The sequence below is a fragment of the Microcaecilia unicolor genome, chromosome 14, assembly GCF_901765095.1.
Source record: "Microcaecilia unicolor chromosome 14, aMicUni1.1, whole genome shotgun sequence".
Lineage (NCBI taxonomy): Eukaryota > Metazoa > Chordata > Amphibia > Gymnophiona > Siphonopidae > Microcaecilia > Microcaecilia unicolor.
The window spans coordinates 26613776-26637828 of NC_044044.1; the positions used below are offsets into that span (position 1 = coordinate 26613776).

Genomic DNA, 24053 nt, shown 5'->3' on the forward strand with positions numbered 1-24053 from the left:
GTACACCACATCTAGCGCCCCTCCCATATCCAACTGTTAGTGATAACTCTTCAGAACCTTTAGTACAGGAAGAGTGCTGGGTAGACTTCTACGGTCTGTGCCTTGAGAACGACAAGGACAAATCAAACTCTGGTATAAAGTATCACATACCATGTAAAATGAGTTTATCTTGTTGGGCAGACTGGATGGACCGTACAGGTCTCTTTATCTGTCGTCATTTACTATGTTACTGCGTTTCACGCTTACTCCCAGTTTGGGTTTCTTTTGGTCTCCTTGGTTGTGGGTTGTCTCTTCCACTCTCCTGCATCTCTCCAGTGGGACAAGTTCTGTACCCTCCTGGGTCTCTCTTTAATTTGATGGGAAACTTAGCGACCTTAGTCTCTACCCATACTCTGTCTCCCTGTGCAATTAATTATTGAGGGCCCAGGATGGTCCCTGGTTACTTCTCTCCTCTGTGCATTGACTCCATACAAGCCAATGGACCCTCCTTTCTCTCAGGAACTCTTCACCTCACAGTCTTAAGTTCCTCGCACCCCCTCTTTGTTCAAGGCCAACAGGAAGCACCTAGGATTCAGGACCTACCTCCTCTCACACACCAGCCTATCCTTGTAAAACACTTCAACAGCTTCACTTCCCTTCTCAGATGAGGGATCCTTTCTTCTGATCCCTTGTACCTTACTCCTTTCTTGCATCCTGTGCCCCTGAGGTGTTGAACTAGATTTTGGTTTAAACCTTGTCTCTGGGAAAAGGCCTCACTCCTTGCCTCTCCCCTTTTCTGCTCTTGACCTCTGGTGGAAGAGGACCGAGTTCCCTCACTGTGCCCTGAGCGAGCAGCTTACTTTCAACACCTCCTACATCTTTAGACTCTCTGGGTAGAAGGCCCCTTGCCCCTCCCTACATTCACTTTTTATACTTCTCCTACTGTTACTGGGGTATTCCAGCTAGCCCACTCCTCATTGCCATTAGTGGGACTACTCTGGAGCAGAGACCCAGAATGTTCCTCCTGTTACTGCAAGGAAGGTACATTTTCATGTCCTACTATAATTACATAACTTATGACCCTTCTGGACGGAGTGTTAGAGAAAACAAAATGGCTGCCCTTTGTTTGATTTTGTTCCACTTAATGTTTTGAAATGAAGTAGATATCTTAGACTTTATTTCTTCCTTTATGTCATTTTCTTCAGGCACACGAGTGGGCTTTGGAGGGTGTGAGACGCCTGGCATCCATTGGCGAAGGCTCTGGTTCTCCTAGGCAACGCCAAGAGGCCCTGGTGTCCCTGGCCCAGTACCAGCAGCAGCATCCAGAAATTCCAGAGAAGCTTTTCAAGGAGGCAAAGGCCTCAGCCTTGGAGCTGCAAGACCACACAGCACTGAAGGAGTGGGCACAATGCTGGTTCAAATGTCAGGAGATAAGGAAGATTGTCCAGAAGAAGACCGAGACAGCCCTGGAGGGGACCAAACTTCCACCGTTGATCACACCTGCCTCAAGGAGCCCTGATGTTCACAGGAAACGATCAGACAGTGTCAGTTTGGCTCCCAGCAAAGGAGAAGGTAGGAAGTTTTGGGGATTCGGATACATGCTTAGCCCCTCCCGGAGTATGACATCCCTATTCATGCCTCCAGCAGCCAGTGGACCATTGGACACCTCCTCTTCCCAGTCCCTGTCACCTTTTGGAGAGCTGGCAGAAACCACTGATGAGGACAGTGTTTTTGACATCCCTAGCCAACGGTTCGACATGTCTTGTGGACCCCAGGCCCCCACACTTTCAGTGGGAGAGAAGATCCCTTGGGAATCGAGGAAGAGGGGCCCTGCCTCGGAAGGCTCTGCTTCCCCTTTCCCCAGACCTCGGGCCTTCCGGGGCCTCCTGAAGAAGGCACAGAGCATGGACTCTCCTGTTCCTCCACCAACAGATCCTGTCAGGCCCAGTTGGGGTCAGAGGGCACTGAGCGAACCTGGAACTGGGCAGGGGAATGTTGGGGTCTACATTAAGGGACTGGAAGTGAGCAGCACCGAGGTGGTAGACAGGACCTGCTCCCCTAAGGAACACGTCATGATAGGAAGAGGGGGATCACTCATGGCGGATGCTCCATGGGGCGGAACCCCAAGAATGGAGAGGAAAAGAAGAATATGGTAAGTAACTTATTCCTGGGGAAGGTTCTCTTACACTTGAGAGCCACATGGCTTAAAGAAAATGTCTAATACTAATTCTACAATGAAAGGGAAAGGGACATGGGATTTGATATTCTGCCTTTCTGTGGTATTTTGCAACTACATTCAAAGTGGTTTACATATATACAAGTACTTATTTTTTGTACCTGGGGCAACGGAGGGTCAAGTGACTTGCCCACAGTCACAAGCAGCTGCAGTGGGAATCAAACCCAGTTCCCCAGGATCAGTCTGCTGCACCAACCACTAGGCTACTCCACTCCATCCTTCACCCCACTGGCGATCCCAAATGCTTTTTTGGCCATTCTGCACCTTGCTGGCAGCCTCCTCGGGAGTGCATGGAATGGCAGCACATTTCCAGCAGCCCAGGACACATGAATGCTATCAAAGGAGAGGCTGGAAGCATGAGATGCAGAAGGGAGAAGGATTTCACCCGGGCCCAGATGTGCTGGTGGCTCCTCTCCTCAGAAGTGGCTGCATGTGCATTGTGTGTATGTAGGGGTGTATATGTGGAGACCCTGAAGCCTTAGTGTAACCCATATATAAATTGAGTTTGATAGAAGGTAGTTTGTGTGTTAGTCAAGGCTTTTTTTTGAGGGGATATTTGGAGGTACTGAGTACTGGCACCTTTTTATTTATTAATTTAGATTTTGCTCACACCTTTTCTCTGTCCCAGGAGGCCTCACAATGTAAGTTTGTACCTGAGGCAATGGAGGGTTAAGTGACTTGCCCAAGGTCAGAAGGAGCAGCAGTGGGATTTGAACCGGCCACCTCTGGATTGCAAGACCAGTGCTCTAACCACTAGGCCACTCTGCTAAAATTGATCCCTGGCCCCCAAGTTTTAATGAAAGAGCTCAGGCCCTACATAGATTCTGTGACTGGTTGCAGGGGTCCTGGCTATTTTGGGGTGGGTCCCTCAGTGATCACCCCACCACTGAAGGATGCCTGGCATTTGAGTACCGACACCTTTTACGCTAGAAAAAATGCACTGGTGTTAGTGAATCTCACAGTTTGATCTGTGTGATTTTTCTGTCAGTACTCATAGTGTTGTGTGTTGTGAGATTGAGCAGGTTGTCAGCAAATGTGTGGATTTGTCTTCTCTTCTGTGGCAACTGGGGCTGTGAAGAAGGGGGAGGAGTTTCTGTGGAGGGAAATATCAGTGGATGTAATTGGGGCTGTGAAGAAGGGGGAGGAGTTTCTGTGGAGGGAAATATCAGTGGATGTAATTGGGGCTGTGAAGAAGGGGGAGGAGTTTCTGTGGAGGGACATATCAGTGGATGTAATTGGGGCTGTGAAGAAGGGGGAGGAGTTTCTGTGGAGGGACATATCAGTGGATGTAATTGGGGCTGTGAAGAAGGGGGAGGAGTTTCCTGTGGAGGGACATATCAGTGGATGTAATTGGGGCTGTGAAGAAGGGGGAGGAGTTTCCTGTGGAGGGACATATCAGTGGATGTAATTGGGGCTGTGAAGAAGGGGGAGGAGTTTCTGTGGAGGGAAATATCAGTGGATGTAATTGGGGCTGTGAAGAAGGGGGAGGAGTTTTCTGTGGAGGGAAATATCAGTGGGTGTAATTGGGGCTGTGAAGAAGGGGAGGAGTTTTCTGTGGAGGGAAATATCAGTGGGTGTAATTGGGGCTGTGAAAAAGGGGGAGGAGTTTCTGTGGAAGGAAATATCAGTGGATGTAATTGGGGCTGTGAAGAAGGGGGAGGAGTTTTCTGTGGAGGGAAATATCAGTGGGTGTAATTGGGGCTGTGAAGAAGGGGGAGGAGTTTTCTGTGGAGGGAAATATGCTTTCTTTGACTCAGGGAGGGACATGTGTGATGTCTATCAGTGAGCAGATCACAGATGACAGTGGAGTGAAAGATTTTTAAGAGCTAGTTTTGTGATCTTTGTCACTGTGACTAGATCACAGATGACAGGGGTGTGACAGGTTTTCAGATAGTTCTGAGAGGCTGTCAAACAGGACAGAGCTTAGTGATGAGGGAAAAGCAGTGAGAGATTTAACACAGTTGAACTCACAGATTTTGTGGTAGTTCCTGAGGGAAAGAGAAGGGAATCTACTCTTTAATACCCTTTCTCCTTGGGTGGAGGCATCAGGGTGCCAGAGATATACATGGGAAGGGGGATGAATGAGCTGGCTCCAGTGGGGGCATCTGTCTGGCAAGTGCCTTCCCCCTCAATCCAGGGAAGTTTGAAGGGAGTGTTACATTAGCCACAGAGTTTAATTCCCATAGGCATGAAAGAGGGATCATTCCAGATACAGGAGGATTCAAAGTTAGGGGTAAATAGAAATAAAACAAAGCAAAAGAAAGATGATACTTTTTTATTGGATTAACTTGATACATTTAACAATGTTACCATCTTCTTGTTTTATTTCAAGATTTATTGATGTAAGACAGAGGGAGCTAGGGCAGCCTGGTGGGGAGAAGCATCATGAGAAAGGGAAATGGGACTTGATATACCGCCTTTATGAGGTATTTGCAACTCCATTCAAAGCGGTTTACATATACTCAGGTACTTATTTTGTAACTGGGGCAATGGAGGGTTAAGTGACTTGCCCAGAGTCACAGGGAGCTGCAGTGGGAATTGAACCCAGTTCCCCAGGATCAAAGTCCACTGCACTAACCACTAGACTACTCCGGGCCTCATCTGTTTTTTATTTTTTATTTCTATTACTTAAAAAAATATTATCACAGGTTCGGGTCTTTCTCCAATGACTGATTTTTTTTCAAAGTTTATAATTAAAGAACTGCGTAAGCCACTAGGGGCTAAAATGTGGGACAATGTGTGAAAAACACAGTCGTTCAGTGGCGAGGCCAGCCCTGAGAAGGAGGTGCCACCCTTTTCCCCAGGGCAAGGCTGGCTCATAAAAAGGGGTCTGAGTGCTGTTAACCCAATGGACAAGAGGGAGGCCACCCAGAGGAGGCTATGCTTTGAGGTGCTTCGTGGATGGGTGGGAAGAAGAACATAAGACCAGTGGTCCATCTAGCCCAGTATCCTGCTTCCAACAGTGGCCAATCCAGGTCACAAGATACCTGGCAGAGACCTCCCTTCCTTTCCAGTTGAAATGAGGGTGTCTCCAGCAGTGGCGTAGCCACAGGTGGGCCTGGGTGGGCTGGGGCCCACCCACTTAAGGCTCAGGCCCACTCAACAGTAGCACATGTTTAGTGGTAGCTGGTGGGGATCCCAAGCTCCGCCTACTGAAGACTTCCCCCTGATGGTAAGAAAAACGCTACTCTCCATGATACTGGCACCTGCACATTCTCAGTTTTTAGCGCATTCCACTGCCAAGGTGGAAAGAAGTGTTAGCCCACCAGCTGAGAGATATTTATTTTGGTGGTGGGGGAGGGGGGAGAACCAGTGCATTTTTTCTAGCAAAAAAGGTGCCGGTACTCAAATGCCAGGCCACCCTTTAAGGGTGGGGTGATCACTGAGGGACCCACCTCACAATAGCCAGGCCCCCTGCAACCAGTCACAGAATCTATGACAAGGCAGAATTGTTGTGTAGAGCCTGAGCTCTTTCATTAAAACTTGGGGTCCATGGGTCAATTTTAGCAGACAATGGAAAAGGTGCCGGTGCTCAGTATCTCCAAGTACCCCCTCACAAAAAAAAGCCCTGGGGAGAACACTTGGTGCCCACCCACTTCTTGCCTAGGCCCACCCAAAATCTGTTGTCTGGCTACGCCTCTGGTCTCCAGTTCACTCTGCAGGCTGAGTGGAGCAGTGTCCAGGAGGGTGAGGCAGTGGAGTACCAAGGGGGGGGGGGCGGTGGGGGGCGGTCCGCCCCGGGTGCATGCCGCTGGGGGGAGGTGCTGTGCGCCTGTCGGCTCTTCGTTTTCATGCTCCCTTTGCCCCGGAACAGGTTACTTCCTGTTCCGGGGCAGAGGGAGCATGACAACGAAGAGCCGGCAGGCGCGCGGCACCCCCCTCCTCAGCGGCGTGCACCCGGGGGGGGGGGTTCTTTCACCGGGGGATTGAGGGTTCTTTCGCTGGGGGGGGCATCGCGCTGTTCCGGGGGGGGGGCGCTGCACCTGGGGGGCGGGGCGCATCGGCGATTCACCCCGGGTGTCAGCCCCCCTAGGAACACCACTGGGGTGAGGGTCCCTGTGTCAGAGGGAAAGCAGCCTGGTCCTGAGGCATTATTCACCAAAAGGGTATTGAGTGGTTTTTGTACTTGAAGAGGGGGTATCAGGACTTCGCCTGGTGTTCTGTGGTCCAGGGAGAAAGACTCAACTGAGAACAGTAGCAAGCCCAAGCTTTCCATTCATTGAGGCTTCAAGAAGGCTGATCTTGCTTTGTCTGTGAACGTTATATCTTTCTATCCTTTAAGGGGGGGACAAGATGCAGCATGCTAAGTGCTAATTCTGTAAAAGCATCTCGGTACCCAGATTCTGTTATAGAATTCTAGGGTCAGTCGACATTTATAACATAACATAATGATTTACATTCTGCTACGTTCGGGAAAAAAAAGTTCTCAGCGGATTACAATAAGGATAAAAACTAGTACAATGCTTGTGAATTAACACATTCAGAAAAAAAAATCATCAGCTCTTCCAATTAATAATTCTGTACAGTCTTGCCTCCTAATAACTCAACCCCCATAGGTTTTTAAAAAGTTCTTAATTTGGGCAGGACTTTACATGAGAGATTAAGGGACTCCTTCTCCATAACATGACCAGTTAAACTTCCGGAAAGCACTACAAACCAGGGGCGTATCTGCGTGGGCCACAGGGGCCTGGGCCCCCGCAGATTTCGCCCTGGACCCCCCTACCACAGACCCTCTCCACCTCCCCCTCCGTCCCACCCGCCCGCCACCAACCCGTCGCCGATCTTTGCTGGCAGGGGACCCCAAGCCCCCGCCAGCCGAAGTCCTCTCTTCCGAGCAGGATGCAAGTTGCAACGCTTCCTGTTCTTCTGAGTCTGACGTCCTGCACGTACAACGTGCAGAATGTCAGACTCAGAATTTGGAATTCAGTCTGACGTCCTGCGCGTTGTACGTGCAGGACGTCAGACTCAGAAGAACAGGAAGCGTTGCAACTTGCAGCGGCGCAGCCTGCATGGAAGAGAGGACCTCGGCTGGCGGGGGGTTGGGGTCCCCCGCCAGCAAAGGTAAGTGACAGCAGCGGGGGAGGGTTGGCGGCGGCGGGAGGGGTGGAAGAGTGTCATTGGTGGCGAGGGGGGGTCCGGAAATGGCGGGGGGGGGATCTGTGGCGCAAGGGGGGGGGGCTAAAATGTGCCCCCTCCCTCTGGCTCTGGCCCCCCATACCGCCAGAGTCCAGATACGCCCCTGCTACAAACTAACCTGTTCATAAAGGCATACCCTAATGATCCAATGCCTGAACCCTGCAACACAACGAAGCCAAAACCATAGTGGAAATAACTAAACCCTTCCTCCTCTTTACGATCCCCGAATGTTTTTGTCATACATGAATTTTACCCTACTACAACTTCACTCTGTATTTTTGTTCATACCAGAATTGGCGATCGCCTAATGGTATTATGTAAGCCACATTGAGCCTGCAAAAAAGGTGGGAAAATGTGGGATGCAAATGTAACAAGTAAAATAAATCAAGAAGTTATCTCTTAAGACAAATCTGTGAAACAAAAAGAAAAGTGTTCAAGTATTTTCGAAAAGTAGAGTCATAAGTATTGCCATACTGGGAAAGACCAAAGGTCCATCGAGCCCAGCATCCTGTTTCCAAAAGTGGCCGATCCAGGTCACAAATACCCGGCAAGATCCCAAAAAAAGTACAAAACATTTTATACTGCTTATCCCAGAAATAGTGGATTTTCCCCAAGTCCATTTAATAACGGTATATGGACTTTTCCTTTAGGAAGCCGTCCAAACCTTTTTAAAACTCCGCAAAGCTAACCGCCTTTACCACATTCTCTGGCAATGAATTCCAGAGTTTAATTATACGTTCTCCGATTCGTTTTAAATGTACTACATTGTAGCTTCATCGCATGCCCTTAGTCCTAGTATTTTTGGAAAGCATGAACAGACGCTTCATGTCTACCCGTTCCACTCCACTCATTATTTTATAGACCTCTATCGTATCTCCCCTCAGCCACCTTTCTCCAAACTGAAGAGCCCTAGCCGCTTTAGCCTTTCCTCATAGGGAAGTCGTCCCATCCCCTTTATCATTTCTGTCGCCCTTCTCTGCACCTTTTCTAATTCCACTATATCTTTTTTGAGATGCGGCGACCAGAATTGAACACAATATTCGAGGTCCGGTTGCACCATGGAGCGATACAAAGGCATTATAACATCCTCATTTTTGTTTTCCATTCCTTTCCTAATAATACCTAACACTGAGCAGAAGGTTTCAACGTATCGTCAACGACGACACCTAGATCCCTTTCTTGGTCCGTGACTCCTAACGTCATGAGTAACAACTCTTAAATCTCTTGGTAAATCAGTCCAGACCTTCACCGCCTGATCAGCTACAGAGGCGCAAAATAATGAGCCCTGTTTACTAAGCTGTACTAGCATTTTTAGCTCGTGCAAAATGAACATGTGCTTAATCGTGTAGATGCTCATAGGAATATTATGGGCATCTACATGGTTAGCAAGTGCAAATGCCTAACGCACGCTAAAATGCTAGCGTACCTCTAGCGCAGCTTAGTAAATAGGGACCAAAGTAAAAGATTTTTTTTTTCCCTTTAAGGAATGGCAATGAAAAAATGGAATTATTACAACTTCTGCGATTTCCATCAAGCCCAGTATCCTGTTTCCAACAGTGACCAATCCAGGTCACAAGTACCTGGCAAGATCCAAAAAGAGTAAAACAGATTTTATGCTGCTTATCCTAGGAATAAGAAGTGGATTTTTCCCAAGTTCATCTTAATAACGGCTTACGGGATTTTTCTTGTAGGAACTTGTCTAAACCTTTTTAAACGCTGCTAAGCTAACTGCTTTTACCACATTCTCTGGCAACAAATTCCAGACATGTTGTGTGAAGAAATATTTTCTCCGATTTGTTTTGAAATGTAATACTTAGTAGCTTCATTTGTGCCCCCTAGTCCTAGTATTTTTGGAAAGAGTAAACAAGCGATTCACGTCTACCCGTTCCACTCCACTCCTTATTTTATAGACCTCTATCATATCTCCCCTCAGCCGTCTTTTCTCCAAGGTGAAGAGCCCTAGCCGCTTCGGCCTTTCCTCCTAGGGAAGTCGTCTCGTCCCCTTTTTTCATTTTCATCGCCCTTCTCTGTACCTTTTCTAATTCCGCTATATCTTTTTTGAGATGCAGTGACCAGAACTGCACACAGTATTTGAGGTGCGGTAGCACCATGGAGCGATACAAAGGCATTATAACATCCTCATTTTTTGTTTTCCATTCCATTGATGCCGTGACTGTGCAGTGCATTGATTAATCCAGTGCTGCTGTGAGTTGTGATAAAATCTGTAGAGAAAGGGGGATTCTAAGAAAGGGGACTGGACTAGGGAGCTGGGAGAAGACTGAGAAGACAAGCGGTCATCTTATATGATTTACAATTGTATCAATAGATATGGACTATGATATAACTGTATAGATCAGCTTGTTAAATGTAGGGTTGAGTGATATCAGCTGTCCACACTGTCAGGGATTACTAAAGTGTGTCATTTTGCTCTCATTTTGTGATTTGTTTTTGCACGGAAAGACAGGGTCGGATTTACGTATAAGCTACAGAAGGTACTGCTTTAGGGCTTCATATTACAAGAGGCTTCACGTGTCACAAAAATTTTTTTTTAATGCATATGTAAATAATGAAAATTACAAAATAAAAACAATTTTGTTTATTTTATGATCAACTATTACTGTTTTTTATTTATTTATTTTTTTTAATTTATTGTCTATTAAACCTAATATTGACGTCCTACTTAATTGAGATAGAGGCCTCTTAAATGTTAAAATTTAAGGACCACAATACCCATAAACCCGGCCCTGTGAAAAGGGGATGGAAGGGAGTGGGCTGGATTAAATATGAAAAATGATTAGGTGTGTTGTGATCTCTTGAAAGGCCTTTGTCGGGATATTGCATGGACATTGTTAACAGTGTATCATCAACTACATTCTTGGAATAATAAAAAGTTTAAACATAAAAGCAGATGAGAATACAGGTGTTGCTCCTATGTCTGTCTGTCTCTCTCATATTGCCTCCGTCTGCCACTCTCCTAGTAACCTGCAGAGGCTGATGACGGAGACGATTAGCCAGGAGCGGGAGTACGTGGCCTGGCTGAATCACCTGCTGGAGACCCATCGCAAGGAACCGGAAACCTGGCGGGATGAGGTCCCCCAGGAGCAGCGGCTGGATTGGAGCACCCTCTGGTGGAACCTGGAGAAACTGCAGGCCTTTCACGCTGGCTATTTCCTAAAGGAACTGGAGGGGTGCCTGAGCCACCCGCTGAGGGTCGCCACCTGCTTTCTGCGCTATGTGAGTGTGCTTGTGTGCAGGTGGTGATCGTAGCTCAGAGATTCAAGCCTTTACCCCACGGCAGAGATGCCAAGTTATTTCGTTCCAGGCTGGAGATTTTACCTAGGTTTCTAAACACCCCATCCTGGTGCATTATGGACTTCTTGGGCAGGATGCGATACTACGAATCCCACGCTGCTTTGGGATATAAGTTTAGAACCAGGACTGGCCAAAAAGTCTTCAGCCTGGAACTGGGTGACATGACATCTCTGAGATGGCCAAAGAGCCATTCCAGATTCAGCCTAACAAGTTGATCCACTCTGGGTTTTACCAGTGGAATCCGGAAGGGCAGGAGCGGGGAATAGCCAGTACCAGACTGCGTGGAATAGGATCTGGTTAACTGCAGTGCTAGCCACTACCAGAAAATGATCTTCAGCTTTCTTTTCTGTTTATATTGTAAGCCACATTGAACCTGAGTCTCACTCGGGCTAATGTGGGATAGAAAATGCCATAAGTAAATAAATAATTCACTCGCGATCAGTAAGTCCCCGTTCTGAAAACTATTCAAGAAGATTCTGCTGTATGTAAAGGGTTTGATTTCTGATCAGCAGATCCCATAAAAATAAATCTAAGCAAATTGGGGGGGGGGGGGGGGGGGGAGGGAGGAGAGGATGATGGTACTGCTGAAGTGATCATCATGAGATCCTCCCCTCATGCAAGGCATCGCATTGATAAATGTAAAGCAGGAATACAGCACGGATAACTAAAATGCGGACCTTTATCAGAGCCTCAGGCAGGTGTCTCACCAATATATGTGAAACATGAGGACAGCAGAAGAGGGATACTTAGGGAAGGAAAGTAGTTTTTCAAGACATTGGCGTGCATTTAAAACAAAGGGTAAAAATAATGAAATACGCAGGGGGGGCCCTTCCACTAAGCCGCGTAGGCGCCTACGGGTGCAAAATTGGAGTTACCGTCCGGTTACCGTGTGGCCCTTGCAGTAATTTCAATTTTGGCGCGTGTCCGCTACGCGTTGCCGAGAAATATTTTTTTATTTTGTGATGCGCGGCAGCTATGCGCGTCAAGTAGCGTTTGACGCTCGTAGACCAATACCGCCCGTGAGATCTTACCGCTAGGTCAATGGCTCGTGGTAAGGTTTCAGACCCAAAATGGACGCACAGCAATTTTCATTTTCGGCAAAAATTTTAAAAAGGCATTTTTTTTTGTGGGTGCACTAAAAAATAATTCCGCGTGCGCCCAAAACACGCGTCTACAGAAATAAGACCAACCTGAAGACGCAATAGTTGGGCAGGGCGACGTGTTGAGGAATGGATGAGTGTACTGAGGGTCGCAGGGGTTTAGCAGCAGTAATATCATATAAGCATTAGAAACGGGGGAGGGGGGAGACTATCAGCACTCTGGTGACAGCTGTGACAGGTGGCTGCGTCTCTCGTTGCAGGCAGATCAGGTCAGTCTCTATGCATTGTACGTGAAGAACCGACGCAAGGTGGAGACCATCCTCTCGGTACCGGGGGCTTTCTTCAAGGTAAAGTGGATTTTCCCACCCTCTTGTCTCTTTTCTCTTCCCCCTTTCCCAGAAGGGCAGAATGTATCTCCGAGGGACGTTTCGTACGATGGGTTAACAGTAGGGAAGAGAGGGCTCCAGGTTACGGTGTCCTGGCATCGCTCTTATGGGAGTTAATTGTATAACACTGCAGCCAGACTCATATTTGGTAAAACAAAATACGGAAGTGCCTTACCCCTAAGAGAAAAACTACATTGACTTCCACTTAAAGAACGTATTACATTCAAAGTTTGTACCCTTGTTGACAAAATCATTTACAGAGAGGCCCCGATCTACATGTCAGACCTCATAGACTTACCACCCAAGAACACCAAAAGATCAGCACGCACATTCCTGAATCTCCATTTCCCCAGCTGCAAAGGACTAAAATACAAATTAACACATGTATCCAACTTTTCATACATAAGCAGGCAGCTATGGAATGCACTACCATTTGGTGTGAAAAAAATTCCTGACTTAACCAACTTTCAGTAGAGGAGTGTGGTAGCCGTGTTAGTCCACTCTTAAGGTTATCAATAGAAATCAAACAAAATAAAACATGGAAAAGAAAATAAGATGATACCTTTTTTATTGGACATAACTTAATACATTTCTTGATTAGCTTTCGAAGGTTGCCCTTCTTCGTCAGATCAGAAATAAGCAAATGTGCTAGCTGACAGTGTATATAAGTGAAAACATTCAAGCATTACTATGACAGTCTGACAGGGTGGGAGGATGGGGGTGGGTCGGAGGTATGCATGGGGACATCAAAGCATATCATTGATATTCTAACAGGATGGGTGTGGATAGGTGAGGGGAGGGTGATCAACATACATCTTTATGGTTTATAATGGGCTAAGAACCCCAGATCCTTGTTAAGTCCTTTCTGTTGGGTGTTAAAATATTCAATCATTCTGACTTCAAAGGTCTTACGTTCTTGTATGGTTTTAAAGTTACCTTTCAGTATTCTCACTGTGAAATCACTGGTACAGTGTCCTGGTTCTGTGAAGTGCTGTCCCACCGGGGTGGGGGCCCTACTGGCTGTATTGTTCATGTGATGTCTATGTAAATTGAATCTTGTCTTAAGCATCTGGCCTGTTTCTCCAATATAGCATCCTTCGCTACATTTTTTACACTGAATGATATATACCACATTGGAAGATGAGCAAGTGAAAGATCCCTTTATGTTGAATATCTTTCCTTTGTGGATGACTTTGGGGTCCTGTGAAATATTTTGGCATAGTTTGCAACTGGATAAATTACAGGGAAGTGTGCCCGTCTGTTCCTTTTCAGTCTGTGATGGAAGTTTACTTCTGATTAGATTGTTTTAAGTTGGGTGGCTGTCAGAAGGCCAGTACTGGTGGGGATGGGAATATCTCTTTCAGTAATTCATCCTCCTGGAGTATAGGTTGTAGATCTCTTATGATTTTCCTCAGTTTTTCTAGCTCTGGATTGTATGTCACTACAAGGGGGATTCTGTCTGTGGATTTTTTTCTCCTTGTACTGTAGCAGATTCATAGTAATGCTTGAATGTTTTCACTTATATACACTGTCAGCTAGCACATTTGCTTATTTCCGATCTGACGAAGAAGGGCAACCTTCGAAAGCTAATCAAGAAATGTATTAAGTTATGTCCAATAAAAAAGGTATCATCTTATTTTCTTTTCCATGTTTTATTTTGTTTGATTTCTATTGATAACCAACTTTCAGAAATCATTGAAGACCTTCCTCTTCATCAAAGCATACCGCAACGATCCATCATATAAGCCCTAATGCAATACCACTTTTTCTCTGGTCCCGAATTGTGATCACTTCATACTTGTTTGATTAATTTTACTGTTTTTCATGTTCTCTATGTATCACCACTTGTATCTTTAACTCTGGATTGGCGATAGCCATGACGGAACAATGTAAGCCACATTGAGCCTGCAAATAGGTGGGAAAATGTGGGATACAAATGCAGCAAATAAATAAATAAATAACAGAACGCCAACCTTTAGATGCCGAAATTAAGCAGGTACCACACCTATCCTCTAGTGACACGCATGTAATTGCCATCAACACGCCTACATGTATGTCAGGCCTATTGCGTGCGTAAAGCAGCGCCTAAATGCAACATTTATGCATGAAATTTACAGTATTCTGTAAGTTAAGCACTTAAATATCAGCCCCACCTATGGTCCCATTCTTGCCCCTCCCCTTGTGAACGCCCCCGCCGCCTGCATTTATACCTTAAGGGGCCCTTTTACGAAGCAGCAGGAAGGGCTACCGCGCAGGTAGCACACGGCAAATCAGCACTACCGCGGGGAGCGCCCAGGTGCCCCATGCGATACTTTTGTGTATTTCCCGCCTGGCGTGTCTCATGCCAGAAAACATTTTTCTATTTTCTAGCACAGGGGCGCGGTGTAGGCCTGCCTGGTGGTAATTAGCCACGCACTGTCTGATTACCACCGGATTAGCGCATGAGTCCTTACCGCCTTCTGAATAGGTAGCGGTAAGGACTGAGGCAGTAAATTGCCATGCATCAATATTTTTATTAGTGCACAGCCATTTACGACTTCCAATTAAAATAATGTAAAAAAATTCTGGTTGCAGTAACAAGTGGCCCCAGTGTGCGACAATTTTTACCGCAGCTTTGTAAAAGGTCCCCTAAGACATTTGAGCATGTAAATACAGACTAGTAGGTGCACTATTGCCATTTAAGCGTGTGAGGGCCGTATTCGATACATTTACACACGCAATGAAGGCGATGGCGTCTACAAATGTCTTTCATCTCCAAGAGAATGAGGAGTTCATAGACTTGTCCCTGTCTGCCCTGATAACCCTCCCCCCTCCCATCACACTCATGGTGATTAGTCATTCTGCCTCTCCCATTTCCTCCTAGAGCCGGCAAGAGGAACTGAAAGATGGCATGGGGCTCAGCCAGCAGCTGCAGAGACCTCTGGAGCAGTTGGACCAGTACCAGCACTTCCTGGAGGAGATGGCCAGGGAGTGCGAGCCAGAGCTGGTGCAGGAATGCCAGTGCCTCCGTGCAGCGCTGGAGCTGGTGAGCTCCCAGGTGCATCATGGAAGGAACCTGGCGGCCGTGGATGCTATCCGTGGCTTCGAGGTGAGTGGGATGAGAACATCTGCAGATCTTCAGATGTCTACATTATGGTCACACTTCATTTCATCCATTCTGTGACCTCTGATTTCAGCTCATCGCATACTTCAGTGGCTCAGCATTCCAAAGCCTTTGACTTTAGGTAATGCCAACTGACCCCTCCATCCTGCCCAGTTACCCTGCTCTCTGACTCTGTACTATTTTGGATGGATGACTGGATATATTCCCATACTAAAACCAGCACCATCTCTCTCCCTAGGTCTTCGATTCAGTGTCTTAAATCTGTTCCTACCATTGTCTTCTACATCTCTCTCAAGCATGCTACATTCTATTACACATCTGCTGGTTGGCTATCCTTAATCCTTCTCTCAGGTCCTCACCAAACAGCCACCAAACCTAATGAAGCTGCAGTCTGAAACAGTTGGCCATCTGACACTCATCTGTATAATTTGGCTTCTATTAGGTGCTCTTTGGTCCCCTAAAGTATAACAAAGCAAAACTCAACCACCCCCACCTCCATTGGTCTGTCCAACCATTTTTAATTCAGTCATGGCATTGGTTGCCACTAATATCTGCTGGTAGGTGATTCCATGGACCTACTACCCCCTCAGTAAAGAAATGTTTTCTCATGTTTTCCCTGAGCCTTCCTGTCTACAACTTTGAGTCATGGCCCCTTGCCCTGGATTTTCCTTTGGAAAATTTCACCTTCCTATAATTTATTGGACTCTTTCCCCTAGCCAGCTGGAACTTTCCATTTCCCAGCATTCCAGGACCTTTGTCTGATGCCAACCTTATGCTTCTGTTCCTCAACATTCTATGATGTTTGACTTCAACCAGTCTGACCTTTCCATTGCTCTACATTCCATGAGTTGCTTCATCCTATGAGCAACTTCAGTTCCTCAGTAGTCCACAGCCTCTTTGTGCTATCAATCAGATTTTTGTTCTAGAATGTTCCATGGCCTCCTATGGAGGCTCTTCTTTGAACTGAAATTCTAGTAGACTCAAAGAAATGGTAACCCTTACCCATCCTGGCTGTGTCATTGGACAGGTGGATCTGAAGGAGCAAGGTCAGCTGCTTCTGCGGGATGAGTTCACTATATTCTCTGGGAGAAAGAGAGCCCAGAGGCAGGTCTTCCTGTTCCAGAACCTTCTACTGTTCAGCAAACTGAAAATCACTGATGGTGGACAAGAGACCTATGGCTACAAACAGTCATTTAAGGTGAGTCCGTGAGGAAAAGGTATGTAGAGACATATGGAGTCATGTCCCAATCGCAACCCAGTATGCTCCTGATCACAGCAGGACTTACCACTCTCTCTGAAGGCCAATAGCTCCCTCTCCTTCTACTGTCTCCCCCTCACGCCATTTCTTCACATTTCCCACAACAGACAGCAGACATGGGCCTGACGGAAGACATTGGGGACAGTGGACTGCGCTTTGAGGTGTGGTTTCGGCGCAAGAAGTCACGGGAAGCATATGTCTTCCAGGCTGGCAGCACAGAAGTGAAACAGAGGTGGACAAATGTGATTGCACAGCTCCTGTGGACACAGGCCTCACAAAACAAAGGTGATTTTCCTTCCCTATCACTCTTTCTATTTCTCTCTCTCTCTCCATTTTCTCTTTATTGGTCTCTATCTTTTGCCTTCTCTCCTTATCTTGCTCCTTATTTTGTATATTTATTTTCACCTCTTTTAGTCTTCTGTTCCTTCCTCTTGTTCTCCGTGCATCTGTCTAATAACTTGCCTGCCTCTTTTGCTTTGTATGTTTCTTTCCCATTCTCGTTGACTTTCTCTGTCTCTTTCTTTCTGTGTCTCTTCCTGTCTTTCTTCCTCAGTTTCTGTGATTGTTCATAGAAGGTCCCTTTAAGAGAATGAGACCTCAAAGGTGGAGGTTCCTCTTGGGTAATGGGACCATACAGATGGAGATTCCTCTAAAGGAATGAGACCTCACAGATGGAGGTTCTTCTTGGATAATGGGAACTTAGAGATGGAAATTCCTCTAAGGGATTGAGACCTCACAAATGGAGGTTCCTCTTAGACCTTAAAGTTGGAGATTCCTCTAAGGGAATGAGACCTCACAAATGGAGGTTCCTCTTATACCTTAAAGTTGGAGATTCCTCTAAGGGAATGAGACCTCACAAATGGAGGTTCCTCTTAGACCTTAAAGTTGGAGATTGCTCTAAGGGAATGAGACCTCACAAATGGAGGTTCCTCTTGGATAATAGGACCTTACAGATGGAGATTTCTGTCAAAGAATGAGACCTCACAAACGGGGGCTTCTCTTTGATGATAGGACCTCACAGATGGGTGTCTTCTTACAACAAGGGCATCCTTTGACCACATCATGATCCATATGTGTGCATGTTGCATGCATCTTTTAGCCTGTTATAGTATGAATCATATTTATCAAAATTTGTTCATCTTGTCTAAAACTGTGACTTTATTGTATATCCATCAAACAGCTTGACAGTTCGTCAAAATAATGTGTGCTGGCTAATGAGGTAAAAAAAAAAATTGCTAGCTCTCTCAAACAAGCTGCATCCCAAAGTCAGGTGGGCCCCTTTTGGCCCATGATCTGCACATTGGATGCCCCTATCTTACACACAGACATCTCAGAAGGTTTGTCTCAGACAGGAAACCTTCAGAGTTGATGCTTCATTTGATGCCTGATTCTCAAGCTCTTTACTTAAGGAGGTGGTTATGGCAAAAGTTTACTTTTCATGCATCTTCTTTTGTCAGGGAGGTTCTACTTGACATCATAATAAGTAAAATCCACTCCTTCACTTGTTGAAGACTTGCGATGCCGGTAATCGCTGAAGGGAGGATTTTCTGTTTATTGATTGATTCTTTTAACTAGTGCGTCTTATGGCCTTCCCTCTTTTTTCTCCTTTCTCTCTTCCTCTGCCTCTGTTCTTTCTCTGCCTCTGACTCTCCCTCTGCAGATTCCCAGCAGACAGGCGCTATGGTCGTTGGCAACAAATCCTTCCTGGACCTCAGGGCCAGCTTTGGGGCCATCAGTGAACGGGCAATCAATGTCCTCTTGACAGGGAAAGGTAAGGCACTATCCCCCTACCACCACTACTATCTGTGGCTAGATTTCAGCTTCTCCTTCCTAACACCTCACCTCCTTTTCTGTCTCTTTGTAGGAGCTCGCACCAGGGCCTCTGTGGCAGTCTCGGCCTTTGATCACAGTGGTCCCTTCTGTGAACGCTCCTCTCCCCCCTGCTGTGCCTCAGTGCTGGGACCTCTGAACCTGCAGCTCTCTGGAAGCCCAGTCTCAGGCAGGCTGGGTTCACCCGGGGTCTCCTCACTGCCAGGGAGAATTGAGGAGGAGGAGAGCTGGAATCCTGGGCTCAATGAGGTCTCTCTGGGTGAGGACTCTCCCTTTCCAGAATGTCTCACGTCTCACAGTCTAATTCGTTCCCCAGCAACTCATTCTTGTCTTTCTGAGTGTGTCTCTCACTCTGTCTCTGACTGTTTGTCGCACATGCTCTTTTGAGACAACATTTCATATAGATAATTCCTATTACAGGAAAGTTCGACTATGGAGAGTCCAGGGACAACCAGCAGAACTGCTCACAGAACAACAGAGAGACTGGAGAGGGAATGAGAGGGTCCCACAACCGCTCTCTCTCTGTCCCAGGAAGTGTCACTCAACAACAGTGTCTGGTAAGAGAAGGGTCTAGGCCAGTCTCAGCCACACAATCTACCTATTATATACCCTGTCAGAGAGGGACATCTAATTTACCTGAGTAGATTCCTTCTGAAAAAAGAAAAAAAATGCCTCGCAAGGGTATAATATTAATTGTATCACCTGTGTGCCAGATTGGGGAAGCCAGCCCCAAGCACAGGAATGGTGAGGGGGGAGGCACCCCTTTCACCCTGCCTATGATACCCCACCTTTCAAAATTTATTCTCTGCTTTTCTTTGTTTCAGATTCAAGACCCGGTGACGTCCAACCCTTCCACTTCAGTCTGAATCTTTCAGTCCCGAAAGGTAATTGAAGGTCACCTGTGGTCTCTGTATCTTCTTCTTCTCCCACTCCCTTGAGTATCATTTAGAGCCGCGGAAAAACGGTCTTAGCACTTGGGAAAGACCTGCGTAATGGCGCAATAAAGGCTAATTTTTACCACAGCTTTGTAAAAGGACCCTAGAGTCATTCATTGTGCTTATATTTATCCATGTTAACATCAACAATTTAAAAAAAAAAAAAAAGCACATTTGTCATATTAGCACCTGCAGCTGTCCACACCATTGCTTTCGAATACTGAGCCCACAGTTTCCCCAGAGAGTTTGCACCGTTTAATATTTCTTTTTCTCCGTTGATAATACGTCACTAAAGCTTTTGCTTGTTGGCTGAATAAAAGCGGAGCTTGAGTCCCTGAAACATTCATGTTTGCCGCTGGCGTTTGTGGAGGGCCGTATCCAGCAGTGAATTTTTAAGGGCGAAAGTCAGGAGGGCCTTTATTGAATACACTGCTCATCCCTGCCGATTCTTTCTGCATTTCAGATTATAAAGGAGGGTCGGAACGGGACTCCCACAAAGATGGAGATTCCTCCATGAAGACAGAGGTCAAACCAGGTGATATTAGCTCGATGGACAGATGGACACCTTATGGAACCAGTACTGTACTGATTATTAGCCCAGCAGCATGGGGTCTCTCACCTCTCCAGGAGAGGTATTTTCTACCCGCTATAAAGATCCCTGAATTGATTCTGAGGGTTGATACTGGAGAAATCTCTTAGCTGTTACCTACAATCATCACACTTTATTACCAGATATCATACTTCTCCCAGTTTCTCCCAGAACATTACCGGTGTCCCCAAGCCCACCCCCACCCCTCAACTATGGAATGTTTCACAACTCCAGCGTGTTTCCTTGGAAGATCAAGATGTCTCTTCTGTGCTTTCTTCAAGCGTCTCCAGCTCCACTGGTGGCCTGAAACGAGACAAGGAGACCTCTTATAGCTCACGTAGATGCTCTGAGGGATATCTGTGACTCTGCCAAGCAATCTCTGAATATCCTAATACACTCCCATTATTGCCAACCAAATATTCTCTTTCCGCCTTTCTACTGCCCCCATGCAGTATTCCCCCAACTAGAATTTCCTTCCTACTGTTCCATTGCCCTCAACCAAGAGTCCTCTGCCACACCTCTACTGCATCCAACCAATATCCATCTACCACTCCTCAATGACTCCTCAATGACCCTCTGCCACACCTCTACTGCATCCAACCAATATCCATCTACCACTCCTCAATGACCCTCAACCAAGAGTCCTCTGCCACTTTATTACTGCTCTCAAACCAATACTCTGCTGCTAGTCTTCCAGTCCCTCCAACTCAACAGATCCTCTGCTACACTCGTACTGCCCTCAAGGGGATCCCCTTGCTTCTCTGATAGATTTCAATCAATCCTGATCTCAGAAGAATGGTGTCTGACAGTCAAGTGGCATTTCAAATGTCTGTTTGCATAGAAATGAAAGACTTTGAAAGAACAAAAATTCTTCAGGATCAAAGGCAGCTACTCCACCAATCGGACAAGAAAGATTGACCTCTGCTGGTGAAGCAATAGAAGCTTTGTTGTGTTAACCACTGTTCTCGTGTGATACCATTAGAGGGAGCCTCATGATGTGTCACAAAGCCCTGAATTACTTTTTACTTTGCAAGGGTTCGAGAGACCGTATCCAATCTGAAGAAAACTAGATTATTGCCAGGCTGAGATGCTTTTTTATTGAATCAATAAAACATAATCTAGACTTTAGAACATATGCCCTCTTGGACAAGGAAATACCAACTGTACCTGACTGTAAGACATCTTGAATTTGGAAAAGCTATTAATTAGATTTAAAATTATAGGTGATGGTACATCTGAAGAAGGGTGAGATTGGTAGTCTGGACATTTCAAGTACAATATTATCTTTGGACAATTTTTTTTTTATTGGTCCAATTAAAGCTATCTGAGTTTTCAAAGAATCCTTTTTTGGAAGATACGACCCAATGTAAAAACAGGTTTTCCCCATTTTACATCAATGGAGAAAACACTAAATATGTTTCAGCAGTGAGTAAAAAAGTGAGACCACTACATTTTTTAAAGTTTTCAAGCCAAGATATATATCTATCCACCTAAGCTGGGACGGTGGACTGCCTCATTTCCGGAGAGAGCATCATGGGAAATGCAGCTCAAAGGAGTCCATAGAAAGCTCTTAGCGTCCTGTTGCTTAACCCAGACTGCTATATCTGTCCTCTACCTGCAGGGGGCTGTGGGTGCAGGGGATTCACTCTATGCGTCTCCCAGAACTGGACTAATTCCGGCAGGGCGCATGGATACAAAGGGACATCACAAAATACAATATTAACGTTTCTTATTGTTAAAAAAAAGTAAAACGGGAGGAATAAATCATGTGCCTTCAACCATAAAAGTGCTTAATAATAAAGATATATACAACAGTTCCTGGCCAAAGACCCATTTTTTAAAAATAAATCTCCACCTCAACATTATGCAGAGTTCCCAACATTCTGAATCCTCAGAGCTGCAGTTCCAGGAGACATTTTGTCCATGGAGCGTAAGTTCGATTATTATTATTATTATTATTATTATTATTTATTGCACTTGTATCCCACATTTTCCCACCTGTTTTCAGGCTCAATGTGGCTTACAAATAACTGTAATGACATTGCCATTTCAGGGTACAAAAAACAATTGGTGTTACATAGATATTAAGAATAACAAGGTTCACATGTCAATATAATCAAACAGTTATAGAAAGGAGACAGTCATAGTCAGGGAGTCGTGGTGGTATGTTGTGCTTAGTTATGGATTCTCGTGGTAAGCTTTAGTGAAGAGAGAGGTTTATAACGATTTGCGAAAGTTGGTTATTTCATTAATTGTTGTTAAGTATTTTGGTAGTGTGTTCCACAACTGCGAGCTCATGTAAGAAAAGCTGGAGGCATGTATTAGTTTGTATTTATTCCCTTGCAACTGGGGAAGTGTAACTGAAGAAAAGTACGGGCAGATCTTTTGGCGTTCCTGGGTGGGAGGTCCACTAGGTCGTGCATGTATGACGGGGCATCTCCGTAAATGATTTTATGAACTATCGTGCAAATCTTGAACGTGATACGTTCTTTAAGAGGGAGCCAGTGTAACTTCTCTCTTAGGGGTTTTGCACTTTCATATTTTGTTTTTCCAAATATTTTTTTTTTTTTTATTTTTGTTACATTTTTACCCCGCGCTTTCCCACTCATGGCAGGCTCAACGCGGCTTACATGGGGCAATGGAGGGTTAAGTCACTTGCCCAGAGTCACAAGGAGCTGCCTGTGACTGAAGTGGGAATCAAACTCAGTTCCCCAGGACCAAAGTCCACCACCCTAACCACTAGGCCACTCCTCCACTCCACTATGAGTCTGGCTGCGGTGTTTTGGGTGGTTTGAAGTTTCTTGATGATCTGTTCTTTACATCCAGCGTAAAGTGCATTGCAGTAGTCCAGGTGACTTAGTACCATCGATTGTACCAGATTTCGGAAAACGGCCCTTGGGAAGAAAGGTTTTACTCTTTTGAGTTTCCGCATGGAGTGGAACATTTTCTTAGTTGTATTCGTCAAGTGGCTTTCAAGTGTGAGATGTCGATCTATGGTAACTCCAAGAATTTCCATGGGTGCTTATCTGCGATGTGTAACTTATTTTTATTCTGTGGCCTTGCTGCAGGGATCGGTGAGAGCTTTTATTTCTTTCTATATGTCTCGTAGTTTTTTGCTTTATGGGTTTTGTATTTTCCCACACGTTTGTTAAAGTTTCAAGTTTATTAAACGTTTGATATATCGCCCAGGGCAATGATCTTCTCAGCGGTGTACATTTAAAACAAATAAATTAAATAAGGAACACTAAAAATCAGATAGGAAAGAATAAAAACCTACCAACCAGGAATTCTACTAGATTATCACGCAGGTTCCTGAATCTCCACTACCCCAACTGCAAAGGACTAAAATACAAATCAACATATGCATCCGGTTTCTCCTATGTAAGCACGCAAATATGGAACGAATTACCAAAATCCATAAAAACAACGCATGACCTAAATAATTTCCGAAAATTACTGAAAACCAATCTATTCAATAAGGCATACCACAAAGATCCAACCAAACTACCACTAACAAAATTTACACCAGAATTACACCAATCGTAACTCTTTATTCCTGATTGTTCGAGCTAATCTATCACGATTGAAGTTTAATCCAATACCTTTTATTACTTATTATGAAAATGAACTTTCTTTATCTGACTACCTAATCCGCTCTGTTACCTCCATTTTACTATGTAGTTCTCTTTTCCGGAATTGGTGGTCACCATTACTGAACAATGTAAGCCACATTGAGCCTGCAAATAGGTGGGAAAATGTGGGATACAAATGCTACAAATAAATAACTAAAGCAAGACAACATGCAAAGAGCCAATCACACTTCTCATATCTCACATTTCACAGTCGACATCCAATACAGGCAGCCCCAGTCCCCCGCCAGTAGATCAGCGAATAGCACAGGGGAAAAGCAATTATAGCCTGCAAGCTACACCCCCAAAGTCATCTTGGAATAGATAAGTTTTAAGTAATATCTTAAACACTACTAGAGAACCCTTCAGTCGAGGATATAAAGGCATGGTATTCCAAACAAAAAACCAGACCAGCTATACTAAACATACATACACTCTGTTACTAATGAACGTCAACGCAACACCACTTCGTGTTGCCATAAGGAACTTCTATATTTGACTGTCTAACTGAACCCATATTTCACTCTATCAGCTATGAACTTTAATACAATACCACTATT

The 24053-nt window shown here is 45.4% G+C and overlaps 1 protein-coding gene across 1 annotated transcript in view; it reads left to right on the plus strand.

Annotated features, from left to right (window-relative positions):
* The window catches only part of ARHGEF40 (Rho guanine nucleotide exchange factor 40), a 45599-nt gene extending 23805 nt beyond the window's left edge, over positions 1 to 21794 (plus strand). The window contains exons 14-24 of the mRNA XM_030187046.1: positions 1185 to 2131; positions 10330 to 10585; positions 12024 to 12110; positions 15013 to 15237; positions 16280 to 16450; positions 16618 to 16795; positions 18171 to 18281; positions 18375 to 18599; positions 18761 to 18897; positions 19165 to 19224; positions 19739 to 21794. Of these exons, the coding sequence (XP_030042906.1) occupies positions 1185 to 2131; positions 10330 to 10585; positions 12024 to 12110; positions 15013 to 15237; positions 16280 to 16450; positions 16618 to 16795; positions 18171 to 18281; positions 18375 to 18599; positions 18761 to 18897; positions 19165 to 19206 (2379 nt within the window). The 3' untranslated portion in view covers positions 19207 to 19224; positions 19739 to 21794. The remainder of the gene's footprint in view (positions 1 to 1184; positions 2132 to 10329; positions 10586 to 12023; positions 12111 to 15012; positions 15238 to 16279; positions 16451 to 16617; positions 16796 to 18170; positions 18282 to 18374; positions 18600 to 18760; positions 18898 to 19164; positions 19225 to 19738) is intronic.
* The last annotated feature ends 2259 nt before the right edge of the window (positions 21795 to 24053 follow it).